General features: G+C 48.5%; 1 protein-coding gene across 4 annotated transcripts in view; it reads right to left on the reverse strand.

Annotated features, from left to right (window-relative positions):
* SFMBT2 (Scm like with four mbt domains 2) overlaps positions 1 to 27,187 on the reverse strand; it is a 228,742-nt gene that overhangs the window by 197,121 nt on the left and 4,434 nt on the right. For all 4 annotated transcript variants that reach the window (XM_059183765.1, XM_059183762.1, XM_059183764.1 and 1 more), the window contains exons 2-4: positions 10,655 to 10,806; positions 3,112 to 3,206; positions 1,204 to 1,444 (exon numbers count right to left, since the gene is read on the reverse strand). In XM_059183765.1, the coding sequence (XP_059039748.1) occupies positions 1,204 to 1,444; positions 3,112 to 3,206; positions 10,655 to 10,754 (436 nt within the window). In that variant the 5' untranslated portion in view covers positions 10,755 to 10,806. The remainder of the gene's footprint in view (positions 1 to 1,203; positions 1,445 to 3,111; positions 3,207 to 10,654; positions 10,807 to 27,187) is intronic.

Genomic DNA, 27,187 nt, shown 5'->3' on the forward strand with positions numbered 1-27,187 from the left:
GTCCTGGGCGAAAGCAACTGCCAATACGGGGGACAAAAGAGGAACTCAAAACTCAACTCTGCAACGTTACGTGTCAGGCAGAAAGAAAGATATCAAGTCCAAGTTAAACTAGACGGACGGGTACTATGAAGACACGACACAGTCTTGAGCCTCGGCACTCAGGGTCTTCAAGCACCACCGCGACTGTCACCACGGGATCAAACACTGAAAACAGGGTGTTACGATTCAAATATTTGGAAAGGCGGCTTTTCTCACTTACGGGATCAGACGAGCTCCTCGGTTTCTCCAACTCCATGCCACCGGCAGTTCGAGCCCCGTGATTGCGTTTGGGGGACTGTCCTGTGTGGCCCCCTGGCCCTTCCACCACAGGCCAGCAGCACCCCACTGTCATAACCCAAAATGCTTCCAGACACGGCTGAATGTCCCCTGAGGGGTACGGTCGCTGGAGGGAACCACTGGGTTTCCGGCAACTACATGTACCTTCTCTCTACAAGCTCTGACGATTCCCTTGGGAAGAACGTCCTTTCTCTACGTCTGCCTGGTTGTCTCCACGCCTCCCACGCTGACAGTCTCCCCACAAGAAGACAAATGAAAACTTACTAGAGAAGCCCGTTCCACGGGCTCTAGGCGACTGTTCAAGCCCAGTCTCGGGGCGCGTGGGTGGCTCAGTTAGTTAAGCAGCCAACTCTTGGTTTCGGCTCCGGTCTTGATCTCACGGTCGTGAGATCGAGCCCCACATCAGACTCTGTGCTTGGTATAGAGTCTGCTTCAGCTTCTCTCCCTCTCCCTCCAGCTCACATTCTCTCTCTCCCTCTCTCGGAAATAAGTAAGTGATGTCTTAAAAATGCCCAGTGTCTAAAGCAGAAGAAAAGCAACACCATCCATCTGCGGGGGGACACGAGGTTCCTGTAACGTGCCTCCTCCTCTCCTACCCCCACTCCCATTTGAGGACTAGACTCCAAAGTTTTAGTCCCCAAAAGGCCACGGAGGTCTCAGCGGACACCTAAAAATGCATCCGGGTCCCCCTCCCACTTAGGAGTCCTCCTCACACGGAAACTCTCGAAGAACCCACAAAGCACCAGACCTTCCAATAAATCGGTTTTGGAGTCTCCGCAAGCATGTGGAACGATGATCATGTGCGACTCCAAAGGCCTGGGGGCTTGGGACACAGGCTACCTGGCCGTCCAGACGCAGGGAGCTTACCGTCCGGGGGCATCAAGGCCTTGTTGTTTTGTGTGCACCACCCCACGGGGTGCAGATCCGCGATCACCACGTCACACCAGAAGTCGGCCCGGCGGTCCTCGCCGTATCCACAGTAACGCAGAAGCAGCAGCTGCCCACACGTGGTGATGACCGTGGCCACCCAGTACGTGTCGGGGTTGTTCTTGTTGGCTACCTCCAACTTCATCCCTGGCTGGAAATTGCTCTGAAGACTGATTTCAACCTTCAGGAAGGAGAAACACAGGGAAAATGTCACTGCATCAGACACATTGTATCAGTTGAGAACTACTGAAAACCCAGCACTTGAAAACACTATTCCTCTTGCCCTAGGGCAGCTGGAAGAGAAATACAAGAAGAGCCACCCACCAGACGTTTACCAGTAGCCTGGATAAATATCAGAGATTAAAACAGACGAAATTAACTTCAGTAATGCATCTTATTTAACTCAAATATTATGTATCCCAAATGTTGCCATTTGAAGATGCAATCAACATGAAAAAAGACAGAGTTGTTTTCCAAGGCAGCCCACAAAAATCCCATGAGCTTTCTACGGTCACCCCACATCTCCGGGTGGACGGCACACTTCCAAACTGCTCAGAAACTCCACGTGGCTAGGGGCCACCGGGAGAATAGCACAGCCTTTAAGAATGCATTTCTTTTTCTTTTTTTATTTAGGGGTGATAGTGTATTCATATGTACCAGCTGTCCCCCAAAAAGGAAGCTTTGCAAGCCAGTGAGCCATGACATTGGAAAGCTCACGCATCGGACATCCCCAAGGAGCAGCTGCCTGATTTATACGTGGCTCGTCGACGGGTCCACGCAACTTTTCCTTTAAACGTGGCCCACAGGCCTGGGGAAACTGTGCATCGGGAAGGAAACTGCACTGTGGTTGGAAGGAAAGTGGGAGAAGTGACTGGATCAAAGGGAACAGGGTGGCTCCACGTGGAGAAATGTTGATGACTTCCTGGTCCAGAAAAGAAGCAAAAAATTGTGGATCGGTATCTCTTTCCTTAACTCCCTCAAGGGATCCAGCCAAGTCACCCCAGCATCTTGAGAGGCAAAAAGGCCAAAAGCAAGAACCGGCTGGAAAAGTACCCCCGTTTGCTTACCAGACTCAGGCTAAATCTTTGCCTTGGATAGCCCAGTGGAAAAGAAAAAAAAAAAAGTTTCTCAGAATTAAATTTTCATTTCCAGTAAAGCAATAGTAATGCCTCAGAACTCGGGTTCTGGAAATTGAGTCTTTCCCTTGCTAATGATAAATTACCAAAATCTCATACATAAGCAAAAGTCTGATAAAACCTCCATCTTTTATTTCCTGGACCTTGTCCTTGGCTGGGCACATTTTGTGCGTTGCTCAAAGAAATATTACTGAAGAAGATGATTTTCTGGTTTGATCCAAATGTGTTCCAAATATTTAGTTATTTCCTCTAATTTCAATCACCTGCCTACAAATGGCTCTAAGACTTATAGGTGTCCTTCTGAAATAAAAGTATTCATTCAAAATAAAAATCATTATCCTTCCTCGATAACATTACTCAGCCTATGGATTTGCCCTGTTTGCTGGCTCTTTACTCCCATCAGTCCTACCTGTCTCAGGCTGTGTGCCCTTTGCAGGGCCACGTCTGTCTGCTGCGGTGCCTCAGGGTGCAGAATAAGGGTAAGGTGCCCACGGTTCCCGCACAGAGCCCCGCCCAGGGCCCAGCCCTGTTAGCGGAAGAGATCAAGTGCAAGGACGAAACGTATACTTCTGACAGCTGGCTGCCCTCCCCTTCTGATTTCTAAAAAATCCTGCCTCCATTTCCCTTTTCTTCCCAAAGGTTCAGCATCGTCCTGCGGATGCCCCTTCCCACCTTCCGAATGCAGACCAGAAAGACAGGCGGGGTGACGTACGTGCTTGAAGGATGTGTGAGGGGCTGCGCTGGCGCCTGTTTCTTCCAGGTACTCCCCCCAGTTAAAGCCGATTTCCTCCAGGCCCGAACCTTCTTCTGTCAAAAGACAAAGGAAAATGGAAGAATGTCAACACCAGAGCGAAGAGCGGAAAGGCACCAGCCTCCCATGAAGCACAGGGGATCCTTAATGCAAGAGACAAGGGAACTCAATCAACGGAGCAGACGGGTCTTGTTGAGGGCGCTGCTGAGGGCCCTGGGGGCTCAGTGGGTAGGTCAGTGAAGCATCTGCCTTAGGCTCAGGTCATGATCCCAGGGTCAGCAGATCCATCGAGTCCCGTGCCCAGCTCCCTGCTCAGCCCAGAGCCTGCCTCTCCCTCTCCCTCTGATGTTCCCCCTGCTCATGTTCTCACTCTCTTTTTCTCTCAAATAAATAAAATCTTAAAAAAAAAAAAAAAAAAAACAGGATGCTGCTGGTCCTGTCAGCTTCAGCGTGGGAATTGTGGAATGTTGACTAAGGAAAGGGAACACTGAGGAAATCCTGCCTGAACTATGCTGGCAAAATCAAGTGTAAAATTAAGTGCTCTCAGGCAAATGAAAAGCGATTTGTTTCGGGGCATATCTGCTGCCGGTTAGAGTGCTTGTTGGGAATCAGCCTCTGTCACGGTGGCCCTCCCTTCTCCAGGGAGGTTGGAAGACCAGGTCAAGGAAACCTGGACGTGTCGACAGCACGGGCACCTCAGAGTGGTGAGAGATTAGAGATCAGACAGCAACAGCACAGACTGTTCGTGTCCTCAGGGACCTCAGGAAGCACTGACTCTGATGTGCTTCCAAGGAAAAAACTATCTGAGGTCCAGAAGCCTTGCTCGAGTATGTGAGGTCACCTAGCAACTTAGGGACAGAAACCAAGCAGCTGCCAATCAAGTAATTCCCAAAACATTTAAGACTGTATGTAAGATACAATCTGTATAGTCAAAAAGAACCCACTGACTCATTTTAATGCATGGATAACAGTATCATGCATGGATTCCAACGGGAAGAACACACAAGCTGTAAACATGACTTTAACCTCTCTCAAGGCTATCACAACATAAAGAACATAGAGCGTAGGCCTGTCCACACATGTGGCTAAGCGAAAGCATCGAAGTTTAGCTTCCCTTTCCTTGGGAGAAATGCAACGGCTGCTGATGCTCAAGCTGTGTATCTCCTATAAGCAAGAGCCTGTTTCATGGGCCAAGAATAAATACTGCTCTCAGCCACATTATTAATGGAGAAATGTTGTGCCCTGGCAGATGAGCTGGGGAATCAGCAGCAGGAGGCTCTTGGAAAGAAAGCCATGCTTTCTTCAATTTAAGTACGGAAAGTAATTTTCTGGTGCTACTTTGTATCGTCTCGGAAATGGACAGCTAATTTTTGGAAAGCCAAACAATGCTAGGTTAAAAGCAGTGACCTTACATTTTGTCTTCTAAATCAAAGTTGCTCAGAATTAGCCTCCTCGAGTTGCTCCCTATGAGCTGGTTTATAATTCAATGTGCAGGAAAAATAAAAGCGACCCGAAGAGGAAACCCTTCCCTCTTGTTTTTGTCCCAACATTCCACTTTATCCAGGGACTAAGGTCCTTCCATTGGAAACAGGCTCCCTGAAAAAAGTCAGCAGGTCCTGCACCAGCCACTTAACAAGAGATGTTGCCGAGACACCATGACGCAAAGCTGCAGGAAACACAGTTGCTTTCTGGAAACCCCTCCAGGTGTCACCCAAAGGCTAGACTCACAACTCTTTGCCCAAAAGGCCACAAGCATCAATTACCAGCTTTGCTTTCTGATGGACTAGCCAGAAGCATCCGCACACATCTCATTTGCTCAGGGCACCTGGTGCAGAGGAAGTCTGTGACTTCTCCACAGCCTACCTGTCTGGCCCCCACTCAGCCCATGCCACCTGCAGGCCGGCCCACCGCAGCCAGGGTCACGCATTTCCGGCCCCACAGAGCCACCACGCAGTCACAGCAGTGCCGAAAGACCCATACAGGACTGGGGTGTCAGCTCGGTGCTAACCGCTTTGCGTGCATCACCCCCTTTCATCCTTCCCAAAACCCTGATGCATGGTGCCTACCACCCCCATGGCACATGACAGGAGCCCAGAGAGGCTGGGGGCAGGGGGCGGTCACCGGGACCACGCAACTGTCTAGTCACAGAGGCAGGAATCCCACTGGGGCTGTCCTGTTTCAAGCTGGAACTGTCCCGAGACACCTCTCTGTACCTCCCTTCTGCCTGCATCATGCGTGGGGCATAGGCTCTCCAGCGCCACTACCCATTCCTCCTCCTGGAGAACCCAGGGCACACTCGGGGCCAGCTTCTCTGTCTTCCGTGCCGCTGAGCACGAGAGCCCTCCAGACCCCAGCCCGGCAGCAGGATGATGCAGGAAGTGCGGGAAGGCGGGAAGCGGTAGCCAAGCTCAGAAAGAACAGAGCATGCAGAGCCCCCAGAGCCTTCAGCAGCAGGACGAGACTGGGAGGGGCGACAAGGGTATGAAACTCGGGCCTGGGCCTTCGGAGGCAGGTGGTCCTGGGAGAGCTGCGGGTCAATGAACAGCTCCTGGGAACTGGAAGGGATCTCGTGGGGAGTGATGGCTCCCCCGGCATCAGAAGCATCTGTCTGCGGACACACCGCAGAGGAAGGGCCTGCAGCAGCCAGCGCCTGGGGCCGGAAAGCGCCACTAAGCTTCAGCACCCACCACGCCTGGAAGGACCAGGGAGCCCATCGTGTGGAATCATCCGTGCGCGTGAGCCCGTGTCTTCAATCTCTCCGCTCCAGCCTTGAGACCTCTCGCTTCGGTTCTCCACGCTGCCAACAACTTCAATCGAGGCCGCCGGCATTCTCCCCAAACCCCGTCCTCACCGGGGTTTAACTCATTCATTACAAACCGAGCTTCTCTCCCTGCGACGAGCAGGCTGCGGACAGCTTCCAGGTTCACGCGGGCGTTCGCTCGAGTCACCAGGGGACGGAAAGGCCCCCCAGGGACTCCCCAGCGAGCTCGGAAGAACCGTTCCACGCTCTACCGTCCCAGGAAAATACTTCGAAGTCAAAGCTGGCATGGGATTTTATTTAAAAGCTCAAGCCTGTGTGCTCAGCATCGGTAGCTTCCAACGATAAAATCATACACAACGCGCAGGGGTCCCCACCAGAAGGCCTTCCCCGACCTGTGACTCACAGCACGTCCCCCAGGCACACGATCCACGAACAGCCCGTTCTCTGCAGACCTTTCAATGAGCAACAGATAAACACGCACCCTGTTTACGAGAGGAGGTCTCATAAACCCAGAGCAAATATTTACAGCTGACTCATAAACCTCACCAACCCATAAACATTTGATCAGGGAAATGCTGACAAGCTCCGTCCCCTGCCAAGGCACCAGTCAGAAGTGTTTCTCCCTGTGATGTCATGAAAACAGGCCATGAAACGCGACCAAGAAGACCGCACGTTCTCCAAGAAAACAGGCGCCCTCATTAGTGGCCATTCAGTGATGGAGAACAGAAGGCTACTTACGGGACCAGCCTATTCCCTGATAGATAGAGAAAGCATGCTCAAAGTTCAGGTGTGGATGCTGACACAACTTACCCATGCGAGTAGAAAGCAGGGTAAACACGCGGCTCACACACACTCTTTTTTTTTAAGGAATCCAATCTCAGGTTTTGGTTTTAGAGTCTGAATTGGGCTAACTTTGCAAGGCTGAGCGCTAACGTCCGTGACCACTAGCCAGTAAAAGAACGGAGAGCCTGCAGGTTTGGAGCCCATGAAATCTCACACGACACCTAGATATTTCTTGGGAAAAGAAAGAAGAGAAAGGTTTCCTCGGGAAGAGAAAGAAGGCTTTACGTAGGCTGACAGGGCGTTCATACCACCGCAAGGTTTAAAAAGTACTTCCATTACTGCATTAAGCAGACTCACAACACGAAGGACGCTGGGAAAGGGCGGCCCAAGGTCACAGGAAGGACCAAGTTCACGGCCGCAAGACGTCCCCCAGGGAAGGGACAATCACCTGCACTCAAGACGATGCAGACAGCTAGAGAAATTTTCCAGAAAGACACACACACACAACCTAAAAATCACCCAGTCATCCAGTTGGGGGGTGGGCAGGGAGAGGGGAGGGCAGTAACTTTTCTAAAGAGAATTCTTTGGGGTCTTTGTTTTGTTTTGTTTTTAACAGGGAACACAAATGGAGTCATACAGAACCAGTTCCCAGCACCAAGAATCAGAAATCTGAATTTTTCTAAGGAGAATGTTGACTCCTTTCCTTCCAAAATTTAAACAACAACAACAACAAAAAATCTATGGGACTGCAGTTAATGTATTCCTAGCACACACAGAGAAAGAAAGAAAGAGAGAGAAAAAGGAAAAAAAAAAAAAAAAACCTGCTTAAGCCCACGTTCCCAGCATAACCCTTCACTCAGAGGCCCGCCCGGTCTGAACGTGCAACCCCACTTTATCTCCAGCTTCATCGGGAAATTACATCCAGCCAGCCTGGAAAAATCACGTCAAGGAGTCTATTTATCACCGTGTCGGCATGTTGTTTGGCTTGCTTTGATCACGGCAACTGGAGAAGCCCAGAGTTCCCGGCACCAGCTCAGGTCCCCAGCCTCCCCCGCCCGCCGGGTGACAACGCCGTCCGCCCTGTCTGCTGGGGAGGCCGCCGGCTCTGGGGTCTGCGCTCATCCCGGCCACATCCTCTGCGCCCCTGGGAGGAGTCGCCGTTTCCCGGGGCGCCTGTTTCCTTTATAGGACTCAGATGCCAGTCAAACTAGGATGTGAGCTTTCATGAGTAGAAAAGGCAAAATGGGAAGTAAAAAAAGCCGTTAGTCCGATTCGGACCTCACCGCGGTCCGGTGAAGCTTTAGCGAAAGTCAGAGGAGAGGGACGGCTCGTCCGCGCGAGGAAGGGCAGCGGCTCGGGGTCGGGTGTGGGCACACCAGTCCCAGCAGCCGGCCCGGGACCTGGGCTGAGAAGAGCTCCAGGCACCTATGCGTAGTCACCTGCCGGGGGAGATGGCCCGTGTCCATCACATGTGGGGAGGGGACAGCAGACAAGTGGAGGAAGGACAAGAAAACAGCTGGGTCGTGCCCACGTCCCAGAAAGAGCGTGTCTGCACATGGAGGGGGCGCGCTTGGCGCACCTTGGTGACTTCGTCCCGCACGGAAGGGCAGGTGTGACCCACTGTGCAGAGCACCTGCTCCCGGGCCTCCAGATGCTGGAAATGAAACCCTGGCCCCAACCCAAGAGCCAAGGGACTTCGCCATGTTGTCCGGTGTCCCCCTCTTTACCATGCGGATGATATAAGCAGCTATTTCACCGGGTCATGGAAGGGTAAACCAAGTCAACAGACACAAAGTGCTTGCAGAGTGCCTACCATACAGCTCAAACTCAGGGTCACGTACGTACCTGTCCCTGGTCCACAGAGAACCAGCTGCGCCTGCCTTCTCCTGCTCTTCTGGTGAGCGGGTCCGGCACGAAATGCTCGCGGCCCCAAACATGTCACAGTGGGTCCCACCACCAGACACCCCACCACAGACGCCAGAACAGACCTGTTTTCTGTATCGCCAGCTTGAAGAGGAAAATAAGCTTCCTGAGGATTTGTACTGCCCGGTTTAACAGACAGTGTTCGAGACGACCCTGGGTTTCTGGCAGTCGGCTTCTGCCCTCTACAGAGGTTTAGATCCTGCCCTAAATTTATTTCTCCTTGAGGAGCCGCTCTTTGTGTCTCATCTAAAAGTCTCTGAAGAGCCGCTTGTGGAAATTCCAAGGAGAAAGGAAAGATCAGCCACATAAAGTGGAGAAAGGCTCCTGGGCCCATGTCTATGCATGTTAAGACACTCTGGAGTCCTTCAGAACTACCATTTCTAGAAAAGAGCCTCCCGTCTTGTGTGATTCAGGCCGCCGTCGTGCATGAGCAAGGAAGCCACCATGAAGTGTGTGCACACGATGGGCCTTCGGCACAAGCCCAGCCCAGCCGGTGACAGAACAAATCTCCTACTTCCCTATTCATGGGATCCCCCACGAGGAAACGCAGCCCAAATAATTCTCCCGATACCGTATTATTACCAATGGGCTTCAAAACCTACGTGAGCTAGACAGATATATTGCCGCTGCAAGAAACTGAGAAGTCAATACACGTTAGGTTTCTCAACAGGCTCGAAAACACACTATTGAAAACGAGGAAGTCACAGACATAGGACCGTTCTGCAAAGGCACGGTGAGAGCCCGGGGTACGAAAAGTGGAAATATAATCTCACGCAGCAAACCTAAGACAGAGTTTTTTAAAAAAGCAGATTTGTACTTAAATAAGAGTAGGGTGAAACTTCCGCCTATGGGACTGACTTTCCTCAGAAGAGAATTTCCATACTTCCACTGGGGGACAATGTCTCAGCTCTGCTTCTAGAAGTTTCCTCACTCCAGCTTAGGTACAGAAAAATCCCAATGCGGCGGGTGGGGAAACGGGGCTGATTAGGAAGCAGACACGAACGTCCTTCTACATATTTAGGCAATAACTTCAGGGGTTTCCAGATTTTTTTTTGCAGATAAAGATAGAAATTTGAGTTATCGCAATAAATCCAATGATATCGAGCCATCGGTAATGCTGCCCTTGACCACACTTGTCCAAATAAAAAGGCAAACATCGTGATTTCTCCAGATAAGTGTCAAATCTCCCACTGAGTTAAGGATCAACAGCTTTTTACACGAATTCACCAGAGCGAATATTCAAGATCCAGACAGCTAACCTGTCCTGATTGAATTTGCTGTGATGAAAACAGAGCAATCATAAAAAAAAAAAAAAAAAAAAAAAAAAAAAAAAAAAAAAAAGAAGTATCTTTTTAAAACGGACTCTTGTGTAAGTATTTAGAAAAAGATGCATGAATTAACTCACTGATGAAATACTAACATTCGCTCTAAGGCTGGTTAGGTGTTAAGAGTCCTTGAACGGAGGAAAAACTTGACCACAGGCTCACGTGACTTAAATTTCTTTCCCATTCGGCACTTCTCTAAAAGACACGCTCAAGGTTTCCGAGAGGAGGGGAGGCGGTGGCGTCGGTGCCTGGGCGGATCCTGCTGTCCTGTCCCTCAAAGCACTTGGGAGACAAGTTTGATATTCCCACCTCCCTTGCACTGGTGCAAACACAAGAGTCATTTTGGTCAAGAGTTTCTGAGCAAAAGGGACAGCTGTGTCTTGGGAGCCAGATAATGTCCCTGTTGTTTCAGGACCCATAACAGAAAGACGGTGCGTCCTGACTGGCAAAAAATGACATATAAACATTTTACTGTGTCAGCCACTGAGATGCTGAAGCGATCTGTCACATCTCTGTGACCCACCCCTCACCATCTAGTTTTTTGCATAACTTTCAAGCTACTGTAGGCTTCTAACTATGACAGCAGATGCTAGGAAGAGGCAGCGTGAGGGATCTAGAAATGTCCAGCCCACTGATGCCTGAACATTTTCAGGAAGATCCGGGTCACGGAATCACCACGTCCGAGAGAGAAATCCAGAAAACAACGCCCCACCTGAATCGAGACCTCCATGACCGCTCGCTGAGCTCTGCTGTTTCTCCGGGGGTGAGGAGGCAGGTTCCTGCATGCTGGACGCGGACAAGCTGCCCTCCATGCCTAGTGAGTAAGGGTCCTCCTCTCTTAACGCATCCCGCAGCAAGAATTACCTAGGAGCAACCAACAAAGGAAAAAAAAAAATCAGAGAACCTTGATTATTTTCTTTTGTTTTTCAAGTCCCTCCTCGCCACATAAGAGCATCCTATCAGATCTGCTACCGGGTCATCCTAACAGGCAGGATGCCGCATAACGCTGGTAACGGAAATACCCACGCCCGGGGGAGACGGCGCGCGTGTCCCAAGCAACGTGCGACCAGACCCAGGCAAGGGCTCGACGTTTGCCAAGGTGCTTTCTGACCAATCAGACTTTTTCAAGCACAGCCCCGCGAGTCTTCGCTGGCATTCTGCTAGGACGAGGTGGAAAAACAGGTAAAATTACAGGTGCTTCTCGCGGAACCTACAATTCAGTTCATTTACGTTCCAGCTCACAAAAGAGCCGGGCACGCCACTCTCAAGGGTCGGCCACGCTCATCGCCGGTGTTCGACACAGCCACGCGGGCCTTTTAAATCTTGCCCTCATTCAACGTCTGCTTGTGCTGCACACGTAGATGAAAGTTTAAATCAGCAAAAGAGCAAGGATAAAGGAAGGCACAGTAACTCTCCACCTATGAATAGAATATTTTGTCACCCACATAAAGAAAATACCTTTATTTATTTGTAAATAAATACCTTTATTTATTTGTTCATTTAATAATGTAAATAAATGCCTTTATTTATTTATTATTTATATATTATTTATATATAGTATATAGTATTTATTATTTTTATTTATTATAAATACATAAATAAATAATTTATTTGTCACCCACATGAAGAAAATACCACTCCCTTTTAAGCCGCCACACACGTGCATGCACACACACTCACACTCGCACATACACACGCACATGCCCCTTTGGGTGCTATTCAGTTGACTTTCCTGGAAAATTATTTTGAGGTCAGGTCAAAATTAAAGGTTCATAAAAGGTTCACGAGTCCCCTGCACCACGGCAGGAAAAAGGCAGAAAACTCTCGCAGGAGAAGACCGGCGAGGTCCCAGGTACTCGGTGCGGGAACTTAACCCAGCGCCAACTTACTACCCACCTGTTCATCAAATACTACACCAGACGCCGTGGGGGTGGGGGAGGGATACGAAGCCATTTGTCCGTCAAAATTCAAAGGAAGAAAATACCTACTTTCGAATAGGAACCATGGAAATGTCGAGACTGGCTCTTCCAGCGGCAACCTAAGCCTCTTGCGGGTACGAAGAGAAGTACACAAATAAGAAAATGAAATGACAGATTATCAGGTAAACGTAACCAACTGGGAGACCATCTCTGACTCATGCACAGCTTCTGAGCACAGGTGCTTATGCTGCTTTCTGAAGCAAAAGTGAGCCTGTGCGATCTGAGGACCAGAAGTCAGGACGGGGACACAGGAGAAGACAAGGCTGTCCCAGGAAACAGGAGGGCACTGGTTAAAAGGCTGAAATGGCTTCCGGGGTTTAAAAGTCCCATCAAGGATCAGGAAATACCCCAGGCTCAACGGAGCCCTCCGTGGGGCCAAGAAAGCAAGGCAGGACAGTCCTACCCCGCCCTCCAGCAGCGTCTAAGACCGACGGTGCAAGGAAACTGGGTGCATCCAGGAACGACCTCAACCTAAACGAAAACTGGTGTGTTTTTCTTTAGTTTGTTTTGTTTTGTTTTGTTTTAAGAAATAAGTAAAGGAATGCATGGAACAGATACACGGGTTCCAAGATGCTTTAAAACAGAGGGCATTGGCAACCCCAGCACTTTGCACATTGGGGCTGGCTAATTTTACCGCAGCGACAACCATTTGCTAAAATTGCGCACGCGATGACGGGCAGAACTGCATTCTCCTAAGAGCACTCCTGCTACCACGCAGACGCTGGGATTTGTGGGCAGCCACGGTTCCGGAGGTCCCCTCCCTGCGGGGCAGCATGCAGTTGGCCGGGCAGGAGAGGGATGGGCCACCGGGGCTCCCCACAAGCCCTGGTGCCCTAGGCCTGGATGTCACAGCAGGTGGCGGTACGCACCGTGTCCCCAGCGCCACCGGCATCCAGGAGCCATGGCCACTGCCATCGGCAGAGAACTCACTTGTTGATAAGCAAGCGTGGCCATGCCACCAGAGACCCAGGAGCCAACAAGCGCCCGGGCAAGAACAGGTACGCGGAGCACGCAACCACAGCACATACCTGCCCATGACGCCGGAAGCATGGGTGTGAGTTCGTGGATCCCCTGATCACCCAGCCGGGGGGCACCCAGAGGAAGGTGCGGCACCCTCGGGAAATACTGCCTCCCTCACAGATGTCCACTGGGGTCTGTCGGGGAGATCACCGAGGCCTGGGAGGGCCAAAGCACAAGCAGCTGAACGACACAGGAGGGGGAACCCCTGGAGCCAACGGCGTATCAGACAGTCCAGAACAGAGGGCATCCCCACAGGGCACAGGGCGCACGCAATGACCCCTTATAAGCTGGTCAGGGACAGGGACACTAGAGACACAGGCAGAGGCAAGCAAGGCACAGAAGCCGTGATCACCACAAGGAAGATGGGGCCAGGCAGGACCGGAGGAAGTGCTAGCGGAACAGGCCCGAGGCTGAACCCCAAGGCCAGGAGGCTGGTTTGCCCAAGTCAGGACCCCAACCCTGTGTTCCACTCTGCGGACAAGAGCAGACACCGCAGGATTTCACTGCGGGAGTGCCATGATTCGACCTGTTCCAGGCAGCCGTACACCAGACAGATGGACAGACAGGGACAGGACTCAAACAGGACCCTGTGGAGGAAGGTCTGGAGAGAGAAGAATCAAACAAGTGCACAGCATCCTTCACAAGGCCAATCCAGGGGACGTGCTACAAACGACCCAGGGGTCCCCCCAACATTAACAAGACTCAATCTCTTCACAGCTTGGAGGTAGCTTTCTAGACCAAATCCCTTTCCACAGCTCAGTCTCCACAGCGCGTGCCCAGGCCGTGTCTGTGGACATAAACCCGGCCAGAGAAACCACGTCCAACAGGAGAACGACAGACCGCTCCACAGAAACGTACTTTCGTGGACTTCGTGGGGGCAGCAGAGCTCGCTGGTTAAAACCAACCCCGAAGTCCTACAAAATGAGAACAGGATTTTGAAAAGAAAATCCTTTCCTACCGCCAACCCCCGGCCCCCAAAAAAGGCTATTTTTAAAAAGAGGCATATTGCATTTTGGTTCTTAAAATACATATTAGGTTCAAGACCAAAGGTAAAGCTTTCTATTAATGAAAGTACCTTTATTTTTTTAAAGACATGAAAAGAAAGCTCACAAAGCTGGGTTTTTAAAGGGTAACTTCCTGTTTTTTACAATACACTTGGGACCCTGTGTAAAGTTAATCCCACTCTAATTGGCTCCTCTTCTCTCTAAAGCTGTTGAACACCACAATTAGAGCAACTTGGAGAGTAGCAAGGCTGTGATCTAGCTGTGTGACCCAAGCAAATGACTTGACCTCTCTGTTCCTTCAAACTTCTCATGAAAGCTTGATTAGATGCAATCCAGAGCCCTTTTCAAATCTAAAGTTCTACAAATCTACCAGAGCTTTTTTTTCAGTGTTAACGGTTTTTTTCTGCATTCAGATTACCTGTTTATCTGAAAGAAATTTAACAGAATAAGCACCCTCCCCTGTTAATTCTTTCCACCTCCTCCTATCATTTGGAAAAAAATCAGAGACAGTTAAGTAATTTTAGCATAAGCCAAGCAAAGTCTTGTTAGTAAGAAATTGGGTTGGGAAGAACACTTACTAGATAGTATTCTAGAGCTAACCAGAAATTATTAGGGGTTTTTTTTTTACCTATTTTGAATTATTTTTAAGCCAACAAGGTCCAGTCGAACTTTCTAGACCTGCGGGGTCTAATACAGTAACCACCAGCCACATGTGGCTACAGGGCCCTTGAAACGCAGCTAACATGAAAGATGATTTCAATTTAAAGAGAAAAGAAAAGATGATTTCAATTTTAATTTTCATTAAAAAGTCAGAGTGGCTGCTGTATTCGGGAGAAAAGCTAGCCCACTGCACAGGTAGGCCAGGGTTTACTCGATCTGAATTTGGAGCCTGTCATAAATAACCATCAATCCTTGGCTCTCTTGAAAGTTTTAATTTAATAATAGCAAGCTCATTAAAACAGAACTCAGGAATTTTAAAACCTAGGAAACTTCAAAAAGAGTCTTAACAGCTTCCCTGTGATATCCCACAAACACTGCAGAGCAAACATTCCGATGAAGCAGATTTTTACAGAATGTGCTGCATCTTTGCATCACTATAATTTCAAAGAAGTAAAGATCTAATATCCAAAAGCAAGCATGTCACACTAAAATCGCTTCCTGTTCTCATTCATCTATAAATTCAGGAAAATCAGTCCAGCTCAAAAAATGAAATCAGGCTTAAAGTTTATCTGGGAAGGAAAAAGAAAATTAATTATTATTTATTTAGTAATTATAAGAAATGAGTCATGTATCAATGGCTTACAGAATACTTATTGAAAGGGGAAAAGTTTGCTGAAGTTTTTATGACTTCTTAGGGATTCAGCTCTCTGCCCTTGCCCCTGGCCAGACACCGTAAAAAGGAAATCAGGGACTATAAAGTAAGACATCAATTTAAATGCACCAAATCAATCATTTTAAATAGAACTCAAGGGTAGCATTATAAATATCAAAAAGAAAGCCACATCAATGAGTGGCAGAGTTAAACCTTACGTTATTCTATAAGGATGAGTGACAAGACTCTTGTTTACAGAGGAGACTGCAAAATGTGTTTATTTTAGTAAATGTCGCATACACTTGCACTTTTTCTTTTTTTTCTTTTTTAAAGATTTTATGTATTTATTTGACAGAGAAAAATCACAAGTAGATGGAGAGGCAGCCAGAGAGAGAGAGAGGGAAGCAGGCTCTCCACTGAGCAGAGAGCCCGATGCGGGACTCGATCCTAGGGTCCTGGGATCATGACCTGAGCCGAAGGCAGTGGCTTAACCCACTGAGCCACCCAGGCGCCCCACACTTGCACTTTTTCAACCATATTTACTGGTTTCCTTCCCATAAAAGGTATACACATGCTGCAGAAGTCTAGAAAATAAAAGTACAAAGGAACACATGAAAATCACTTATCATTCTAACACCTGGGAATAATTAGTCTTATTTGGAGAGAAGGTCCCCCTGACAGCTTCTCTGCGGGGTTTCAGCTCACCTAGAATTTAGATTTTTAACTCGCATTTCATTTACCATCACACAGCAGCACTTCTCCCACGTCATTAAAATTCTTTGAAAACATGACTGGCACAATTTTTATTATAATACGGAATACAGTAATTTATTTCCCATTCCCCTCATACTGACCATTAAAGGGTTTTTTCTTTCTCCCCATCATCAGCAGTGCTGTGTCCACCACACTCAGCCATAGATGCTAGCAGACCTCCGAGGCTTCCTTCACAAGAAGCTCCAGAGGTGAGATGAGGTGCCCAATGCAGGAACACATCTAAGCCTCACGACCCACGCCACCTGCGATCCCACGGATGCGAGCCTCCCAGAGAAACGAGGCCACGGAAAGGGGGCCTGGTGTACGCTGTCCACTCCTGCCACCACGTCACAGGGAAGTAAGCATCATCTTGTCTACACCACCCCCACTTAGGGCCCAAATCCCACCAAACACACCCTACAAGGACCGTGCTCCCTTTTTATAAGTCTGTGGTTATGATGCTCTAGTCGTCACGGTTGACCTCAGGATGCGCGCTAAGCTTTTGTCCAAAGATTGATGTAAAACATGGTGTTTGGTTTAAAAAAAAAAAAAAAAAAAAAGTCACAGTTCCCAGCAGCGGTGACCAAGGTGCTTCAAGCCCAAGGAGGCCGAGGTCCCCGGGAAGTGAAAACAGGGCCTCCTACACTATGAGCGGGTGAGCCTCATGGCTGGAAGGTAACCCGCACTCGAGGGGGTCCTCACTAGCTAGAATGGTGCCCGCTGCCTCAATGGTTCTCAAAACTGAAGGCACAGAATCAGCTGGAGGGCCTGCCGAAACTCGGGCTGCTGGCCCCACCTCTGAGTCTATGGCCCACAGATCCAGAGAACTGCCTTGTTCCTCTGCATTCTAGCAAGTTTCGAGGTGCCGCGGTCGCTGCTGGGCTGATCACTGCCCTCGGGAGATCCCCTGCTTGATGAAAAGACATTAGTCTGTCTGGGACACCTGGGTGGCTCAGTGGGTTAAGCCGCTGCCTTCAGCTCAGGTCATGATCCCAGGACCCTAGGATCGAGTCCCGCATCGGGCTCCTTGCTCAGCAGGGAGCCTGCCTCTCTCTCTGCCTCTGCCTGCCTCTCTGCCTGCTTGCGTGCTTTCTCTCTCTCTCTGACAAATAAATAAATAAAATCTAAAAAAAAAGAAAAGAAAAGAAAAGAAAAGAAAAAGACATTTGTCTGGGCTGCTGAGAAAGATAACACAGTTCTTCATCAAGAGAGATTTAACAAAGGTGTACCTCCCCAAAAATATTATATTTTGGCAAGGGGAAGGCTGGTTCTCCCAGAAGTAGCTCCGCGTTGAAGAGTCTTGCATGGGAAGCTGCGTCCCTTACAGAATGCCGGTCACCTCCGCTCCATCTCACAAAGTCGAGCTTTGCGACCGCATCTGCCGAAGTCAGGCCACCCTCTTCCCCATAAAAGTCCGGTAAGAGTTACAGTTTGTCACGAAGGCCTCGCGTTCACTCTTCATGGGGGAGCCACGCTCTTTATGGAACTATGTATCTGGCCAAATTACTTTTTCCAGGTCTCTTTTCTCGAAAAACAAAAGGGAACTGGCTTGTACAATCTCCACGGACGCTTCCCGCGGTCCGTCCCTCCTGGGAACGTTCTCCCTCTTCAGGACTTGGCTGACTACCCTGGTGTTCGTCTCCACACCGCTGGTAACTCACTTAGGAACTTCCCCGTTGCTGTCATCGCGTCATGTGCCCACACGCGGCCCGCTCCCCCGCACTCTCTCCCTCCTGCCCTTCGCCTCCTAACAGGTGTGACCCCAGCGGGTTGATGAAGACGTCCAGCTGACCCCATGGCACATGAGGACTGGTTGCCCGTCCTCATACAACCGTGCTCTGGAGTCAGTCATGATCTTGTTCCTTCCGTGTCCTTTAACATACTTATCACCCATCCAAACACAATTTTTCCACTATCTACTTCTCTTCTTGATAAATTGACATAAATAGGCATTTTGTTCATTTCATCTCAAGAAATTTCCACCCGGGCCTCTGCTCTGCTCCCCTCCAGGCTGCCTTCTCTGCCATCTGAGACCTGGCTTCTCTTTCCTTTGTCACACTTCCTCTCTTCTGGGTCCCCCATGTCTCTCTTTTCTCTTTTGAGGAGGTATGTCCCCTAAGAAAGGACTTAGGTAGAAAACAGGAGGCCTTGCATGGTTGAAAATGTCATTATCTACCATCACGATTATTCCAGAAGTTTAGGTGGGCAAAAAAATTCCAAAGTTGAGGGACACCTTGGTGGCTCAGTTGGTTAAGTAGCTGCCTTCAGCTCAGGGTCCGGGGCCAAGTCCCGCATCGGGTTCTCTGTGCAGTGCGGACTCTGCTTCTCCCTCTCCATCTGCTGCTCCCCCTGCTTGTGCACTCGCGCTCGCTCTCTCTCTCTCACGTTGCTATCTCTAATAAATAAAATAAAAACCAAAAACAAAAACAAAAACCACACGGTGGAAAAAACACGAAAACACCCTCTTGCAGAGTTTTGAGGGCTTCTGTCCACGATCTCACAGCTTCCACGGGGGACATCAGTCAGCGGCGCAGCTCCTGGGGCCTCTGACGATCTGCTTGTGGCATCAGGGCACCCAGACTTCCTTCAAGTATGAAATTCATGTTCTTAGACTAGGATGTTTTCTTGAATTACTGCTGATTTCCTCATCTCTGTTCTCTGCTCTGCCACCCAAATATTCCATCAAATGTCAGACCTCTTCAATCTGCTTAATGTTTCCTCTTGTGTTCTGTCACTTTATTTTATTTTATTTTTTTTAATCTTCCACTTGGGATCTACCTTCAGCTTCTCCCTCTAGCTCTTCTACGGAGCTTCACGGTTTAACTGCATAAAGCTCCGTCTGAACTCTCATGAAGACTCCCTTTCCCACCCCATCTGGTTCTTGCTACCGGGATGCGAAGTCTAAACTAAACCCTCCCTGCGGTGATTCATGACCTTCTTTGAGAGATTTGTAAGTTATTTTGTTCCCTTGGTTGGTACTGGCCTCTACTTGTCATGTTAGGCACCTTCCTCAGAAGACTGGCAGCACTTTGTGGTTTGTCTTGTTTAAGAGGAGGCGGGCCGAGGGGCTGGCTGGCGTCTCTCGGGTCATTCCAAGAGGAAACCTCACCATCAGTGTCTTTACTCTCAGGTTGGTCAACATACACTGGAAAGGCTTCCACCCTATTCCGTCAGGGAAGGCGGAGGTCTCTGCCCACTGTCAGTGGCTTAGAAGGGGACATCGCAAAATACACACAATCCCTTTCATCCCTGAGATGAGGCACGTGAGGGCTCCAAGAACCATCTCTCTCTTAAATCCAAAGCAACAGAGGGTCCAGCTCCAGATCGCCCCTTCTGAGAGTCAAAAAATTCTCTTCTTTCCTTACCTACCCCCCTACCCACTAATATACTTTTTCACCTTGATCCTGTTTTATTAGACATGATCAATGTCACTCTTTCACTGCGCAGAGACAATTACTCAAGCGCAGGTGAAAACACGAAGCTTTCTACTGGAAGTCACGAGGCCTCACAAGGGCTCACTTTGGCGAACTGCATTACGCTAGCAACAAAAGAACTGTCCCAGAGTTACCCGGACTGCTCAGAGGGATCGGCCTCAACGTCGTTCAAGAAACTTGCACCGTAACTTATTAACATACTCATGATCTCACACGCGCTACTCCGAAGTGGAAAGAGGTTTGCGGTCGTCCGGGTCTCTCCGTGACTCAGAAAAGCGACTACCCTCCGGAGAGACCATAAAACGCCAAGGTCCAAACTCAAAGCTTATGAAATTCCAGACACGCCCGGGCTGCCCGTGGATGACTCCTGTGTCTGAATCGCGCAGAAAAACAGCCTCATTTCCTACTCCGGGCATCTCGAAATGAGCACAGGACACCCAACCCGAGCGAAGACCTTTCAAAATATTTCAAATAAAGGGGGAAAGATCGGGGGGATTCTGAAGGACGCACAACCCAATTTTTGTCCGAAATCTGATCTCGGAGAAATCACCGCTTCCGTCTTTGGAAGAAGCGGCCAGCAAATGAGCTGCCAAGTAACAGCCTGGGACAGCGAGAGCCGCTCCAGGAACCGCACCTGGAAAGGGCTTTGGGGAAGGAGAGCCACGTCAGGTGCCAGGCGCTACTGTCCAGGACAGCGTCCTTCTGCTCCTATCCACCCTGTCACCGGATCACCCCGCAAATGACGCCTGACTGCGTCCAGCCCCTCCTGACGCATAACAGCCAACACTCCGCCTTTCGAAAAAGAAACAGGTCCTGCCTGATTCCATCATCAAGTGAGACGAGCGGATTCTGTGGGGCGGAAGGTTCATGAAACGCTGACACCCACCATACTCTCGGAGTCCGAGTCCCCTTGATTAGGACAGCCATTTACTGGCCATTTGTCAACCGGGCTTCGTCGGTTTTCACTCTAAACAGACTGAAACCTGACACACACCGCTGCCCCGGCATAAGAAATGCTAATTCTTTACAATCGGATTCGTACCCCAATCCTGGGAAACAAGATATGTGGGGATGAAAGGGCCTCCAGGAGTCAACACCGGGGCTGGCTGGCTGGCGGCAGCCTGCGGTTCCCACAGGAACAGACCGTGACCTCTAATTCCTGGTTTTCACTGTCACCTCTTAACCTCCCGGCCCAACGGCATGTGTTACTCGAGCAGAAAGTGAACGAGATGCAGTGCTTCCGACGGGGCACCGCGCAACCGGAGAAAACCCAGGCAAAGGGCAGAGAAGCGGTGCAACATATCAGAAGCCCACTTACTTACTTACTCTTTACCTATGGATTATTTACAGACTGTTAACTACTTCCTTGCTCTAAACAAGGATGGGGCCTTGAGATCCCCAATGGAGTCTGGTAGGCGATAGGTCTTTGCATCGAGGTGGTGATAAAGGGTTTCTTGCACCAGAAATTTGCCTCCAAGCCACCGAGGCTGAACACCATCCTCAGGTGACCCTATCACTGACAGACACCACATACTTTACACCAAAGAGCCTGGAAGGGCCTTACGATAAAAAAGCACGCGTTCTAGAATTCGCAGACATCTTCCCGCACGGTCCTGACATCCTAAACTAGCCCTGGGGTTTCCCTGTCACCAACAGTCTGGAATGAATCAGAGCATCCGTCCAAGCCTCTGACGAAAGCAAAGGCATCGTTCGTCTCTGTGGGAGACGCGTATCCCACGTTACACGCCCGTGCGTGGAGTCACGAGCCCATGCGTCGTACCCACGATCGTGAGAACTCAAAAGGCAGAGAATTCTGACAGCGGATCCTTCTGCAAGCTAGACATGCGTAGACAATGTCTAATCATCAGCGCCTAATTTTCTGCCGGGATTTTACGTATCCATTACTTCCGGCAGCCCAGATACACAGCAAAGATGCCTGAGAGATGCCACACACTTGAAAACGTCTCATGGAAGCCAGCGTGGAGAGCCGTGCAGTGTCCCCGGGGATTCATAAAACAACTGAAGAGCATTTCAGGTGTTTACTTGAAGCCATACCAATAACCATAAAATTGGGCATAAATCAAATTTTATAAATCATATCATTTAAATGCATGAAGGAAGTTGGCTCCAGGGGCATCCAATTGCCTATCGTTATGCAAAGTCAATAAAAACACCCTAATTTAGCTTGGTTACAGAACACAGGGAATGTAATGAATGAAGACCTGGGCTTGGCACTGGAATGTACCGATCATGAACCTGAAACATGCAGCAAGCAATACTGTTTGATCTGCCAAACACTGGGCCTGTCCCAAAAGTCTCGCCTCCTAGGCACGCGGGACAGGGAATCTGGGTTTTCACGGACCTTCCTCATGAAAACAAAGTGTATATGGGAGGAGAGAGTATTAAAGCTTCCCCTGGAATGGAATAAAGACCCAAAAAACAAAACATTGCCCATGGTCTGAGCTGGATCCTGAAAGCTTGCATAAAAAGAGGCGAGTGAGGACCTCAGGGCCCAGCTGGCTCCTCCCAGACTTAATCTAATGAACTGTGTTAAGGCACTGAGGTTTGCAGCCGTAGACGGACGGAAGGGGGAAAGGTGTCCTGCATTGTGCAGCTAGCAGGGAAGGATAAAGCATATGTAAGTTAAAGTTTTAAAGACAATGAAAGACAAGGACCAAAATGAGGCTCCTTGTTCTCTGCTACTCCACAGGGAGCTGTCCTGCCTCCTCCAAGGGGAACGGAGAACCAGGACGGCTGGGTTTGATTCCAGAGTTGGCCGTGTTTCCAGACCAGGGGATGTCAGCTCTCCTTACCCAACATCAGGGACGCACACGTGGCCGGGACGCACACGTGGAGGATCTCAGAAACTTTCAGCTGCAACACAGAACATGACTGTGATCGAAGCAGATGAACTCTAACTTAGGGAGTTCACATCAGCAAGGATCTGAATGCTAAGACAAGCAGGCTTCCCGCAGAAGGACGCGTGTGCGGCGTGCACTTCCCGCCATACCACTGACTCTGTCCTCCTGCTCACACTGTGCGGGCGAACCACCGCCAAAGCCCTCCTCTCCTCACTCCCACTTCTCCACCCTTCCAAAGGCAACCGGGCTTCTTCCCTGCAGGAATGAGGGCAAACACTGCAGTGATGCAAAGGGAATGCTGGCCTTGTCCTCGATCTCCAGTCATTTTGGGGGACGTTTCTGCGAGCTCTCCACAGGGCTGGAGAAGCGATGCAAGAGTGGAAGCCGGTCTAGAACGGTCTCAGGAAGCTCTGCTTTTTTGCACTGAACCCCTACAGCCTGGGGCGCATGGGTGGCTGGTTGGGGTCTCCTTTCAGCTCAGGTCATGATCCCAGGGTCCTGGGATCAAGCCCCACATGGAGCCCCACACGGAGCCCCAGGTCTGGGCTCCTTGCTTTTCCCTCTACCTGCCACTCCCCCTCCCTGTGCACACGCTCACATGCTCTCTCTCTCTCTCTCTCTCTCTCAAATAAATAAAAGAAAGTCTTTTAAAGAAAAAAAGAAAAGAAAAACTACTTAGAAGGGAAAATTCTACCTCTCTTCACCAGCTGTCCCAAGGTCCTATGGAGTTCGACTCTGCACTTGTCCACGACTTGAGAATTTTTCCATTTATTTTCACCTATACACTAGTGTGGGAATGTCTTTCAGGGAGGAGAAGAAAAAAGAAACTGATGTGTATGAAAATCAAGTACCTTTTAATTAAACTGAAATTTCAGAAACGCAACACTTTTCAAAACTGTAATGGTCAAGTCACAGGATGAGGAGCAACACTCTACCCCAACCCAGAGCACTGAATATTTTCACTTTCCCATTTAAATACAGAGATTTAGCCTCCTCTAAAGGCTCTGTTCCCCCATGACCACCCGAAATAAATGCAAAGAGAAAATGCTCCAGTCTTCCTGCACTGCAAATCAAGTTCAAAGTAAACAAATAAATAAATAACCAACCCTGTTTATACGATGCCCTAGAACCACTCCAAAAACTTGATCTCCTTATCAATAAAATATAGATAGCAGCACTCACCTGTAAAGATTAAGCAAGCTAACACATTTTAAATGTTCAGTGCAGTGTCTCACGTGGACTAAATAATCAATATACAATAATTACAGTTTCAAGACAAGGCAGGACTAGGATTCACATCCTATTCTGTCTCTTGTCCTAACTTGCTGCCAAGTTACTCAGGCTCTCTAAGGCCTCAGTCTCTTCTGTAAAATGGGGTAATATTCCCATAAAATAGAAGATACATATATACAAAGCAGTAAGTACTAGGGCTGGAGAATAGTTCATGCTCAAATAAGTAATTATTTTTAACACCATCTTCAGGAAATCGCTAGTTCATAATCTTATTAATTCCACAATGCTTTCATTGTTAATCTTTACCTACAAGATCAAAGTGTCCAGTTTTTTATATGAGCATTTATTTATATTATGTTTAAAAAGAGACTTGGAGGAAACTTATACTTGGAATTACAGATTCTCGTATTATGGCTTAAAGTGATGCGATTTATACGTCAGTTTTAACTGAAATGGAAAAACAAATTTGCTAAATTTAGGAGAAAGCAGACATGGTACACCTTAGTAACTTTTTATAAGGCTTTTGTTGGGGGTGCCTTGTTTCTCAGTCAGTAAAGCGTGGGACCCTTGATCTCAGGGTCGTAAGTCTGAGCTCCAGGTTGGGCATAGAGATTACTTAAAAATATTAAATAATAATAATAATAATAAAATATTTTTTTCCTCATCCAATAAAACTTTGGGGGGGGAGAAATCACAGGATAAAAATCTGCCCCATCTTCCCCTGTCCCACCAGCACCAGAACGGTCTCCTATTAGCCGTACTCTACAGATATCACCATATGCGTTCACAAGCACTGTATCAACCCAATGTGCCATTTCCCTTAAAAGAAAATCAAAAAGAATGAAACAGAAAAGCACGATGGATTCTTTGCTTAATCACTGTCAATGACCTCTATCTTCTCACAAGGACAGAAACCTTAGAGACAAAAGAAATAAAACTTTCTGATTAGCGAATGTCATCCTATCAAAACACAAGGGACCTAACGATCAGTATACGGTGAAACATAATCATTTGTTTATTATGTTATGTTGGTCATCATACAGTACATCGTTAGTTTTTGATGCAGTGTTCCGTGATATTAAAATTCATTAGGGGCTGACCAGACGGGATCGGAGCACTACTGATAAGATCCTTCGGAACCTTGTTCAGTGACCTTCTATGGATCCTGTAAGATCCCCTGTTCGACTGCAAGCTCTAACCCAAATACCTTCCCTTATTTACAATATACAGTCCTGTCTCGTTTACACGGACTTCAACACGGCCAACTCTCGTTTTAGCCAACAAGATCACGTCTCTGGAGTTGTCCGGGACCTGTCTAGTCTCACAGAGAGAGGAAGTGTCGCTGGCTTACACACAGGTTTGATCTCTAGGTCCACTGACACATGATTTTTTTTTTTTTTAAATAAAGTACACTGTTGTAAATATATTTTCTCCTCCTTAGGATCTTAAGAACTATTTTTTCTCTAGCTTACTTTAATGTAAGGATACAGTGTATAATAGAAGTATAAAATATGTATGAATCAACCGTTCACAGTATTGGTAAGGCGTCTGGTCAACGGCAGGCTATTAGTAGTTATGCTTTCAGAAGTCAAGTGATGTGAGGATCTTCCACTGGGGGTTGGGGAGAGCTGTTGCCCCTCACCCCTACACTGTTGAAGGGTCAACGGTACTAACAGCCCAACTTAAAGAGCAGGAATGGGGACACCTGGGGGGCTCAGTTGGTTAAGCGTCTGCCTTCAGCTCAGGTCACGATCCCCAGGTCCCGGGATCAAGTTCTGCACTGGGCTCCTTACTCAGTGGGAAGCCTGTTTCTCCCTCTGCCTGCTGCTCCCCTGGTTGTGCTCGCTCGCACTCTCTCCCCGACAAATAAATAAATAACCTTTTTAAAAAATAAAATTAAATAAATAAAGGGCAGGAATGGTAAATGCAACATCAGACCTAGCTCTTTTACTCCCTAGGCTACCAGAAGGCCGCAGTCATCTACCCACACGGTCAATACTAGTGGAAGGAGGTCCCAGCACTCACCCTGTCTGCAGTGGCGGGGTACAGAGGGTTATGTGGAACAGTCCCTTTCAGTCTTAGGAATTCCTAAAGCATCCTCGAATCAGGTACTTCTTCATGACTTCTGCTCAAAACCACAATGCCCTCGCCCAGCCCACAATACTATCAAGATCATATATGAAGCTGGGGGCACCCAGGGGGCTCAGGTGCTTGAGCACCAAACTCTTGGTATTGGCTCAGGTCATGATGTCAGGGTCCTGGGATCAAATGCCGCTTAGCATGGCGTCTGCTTGAAATTCTCTCTCCCTCTCCTTCTGCCCCTCCTACTCATACTCTCTCTCTCTCTCTAAAATAAATAAATAAACCTTTAAAAAAAAAAGTTAACGGATTATATATGAAGGCTACATTTGTGTGTGTGTCCATCTCTACACCTCCCCTTTTCCAGGGCATGAGTGAAACCCAGCCCCACGTGCAGCCTCTTTCCCTCAATAGTGTCAGCCCTGGACCCCTGCAGAGGGAACCAGAACCCACCAAATGTCTTCCTGAGCCACAGTCACAAGGCCCGTCGTGCTTTCACTGTACTTTACAGGCAGGGGTCTGAAAGATGAATTGTTTGAGCATGCCTACAAAGATGTGTTGAACCACTGGTCTTTTCCCCAGAAGCATGGAGAAGCATGCTTTTCAACAGAAGCATGGAGATCGGAGTGAGACTCCAGTCCGACGCACATAAGGAAGCTGCAGCTCAGAAAAATGTTCTAAGTGGTCCAAGGCCACACAGCTAGATAGAAATATCTCCAAAGGAGAACCCAGACCTCCTGATTCTGTCCTCTCCTCTGCCACAAAATCCGGTGGTTAGATCCTGAATGCCCAGGTTGGTTTGTTATGACAAGCAAAATTTCCCTAATTTTTTCTCCATATTTGTAAAACAGGGACAATACGTTTGTACTGGGGCAATGCAGATGTAAAAACAATTAGAAAAAAAAAAAAAAAACATAACATGTGCCTTGAACTACATATCCTGATTTCATTTTGGTACAAGAACTTTTTACAAGCTCTTCTTTCCAACCACTGTACTGTTAGATGAACTCCGAAAGTTCCACTAGTGAAATAACTATCAGAAAAGGTCCAAACCTAGAACCCTAGAACTGGAGGTCATTCAGATCCCCACAGTACACCATTTTGTACGAGTTATTTAAAAGGAGGAGGACATCAAAGAGAAGGGAGAGGAGAAGAACTCTTACTCTGATACCCTGACAGAACCTTTCCACTCTAGTACAGGCCCTCCAGAGCGTGACTTCCATTTCAAGGGTTTTGCCAGCCCAAAAGCACCCTGTACCAAGGAAATGGAACCCTCATCCGCTTACTGCTCAGAGCAATGCTTCCAACACAGGCGTGGTGAGTCCTTCGTGGGCACCAGTTCTCAGAGAAAAGTGAACTATGTCATCTCGGCCAGAGCAGGCAGAAATGGGATTTGAGAAACATCCCCTGCTCCCCGGACAGCCACGGGAAGATCTTAGGACAAAAGAGGAATAGAAAGGCTAATTCTAAGATCACTCAGGCTCTTCTCCCTCTTCCGGAACCTATTCTGCTTTGTTTGTTTTTAAGCAAGAATCATGAACCTCTGTATTGATACCAAGCAAAGTTTAAA

Source organism: Mustela lutreola, chromosome 8 (genome assembly GCF_030435805.1).
Source record: "Mustela lutreola isolate mMusLut2 chromosome 8, mMusLut2.pri, whole genome shotgun sequence".
Lineage (NCBI taxonomy): Eukaryota > Metazoa > Chordata > Mammalia > Carnivora > Mustelidae > Mustela > Mustela lutreola.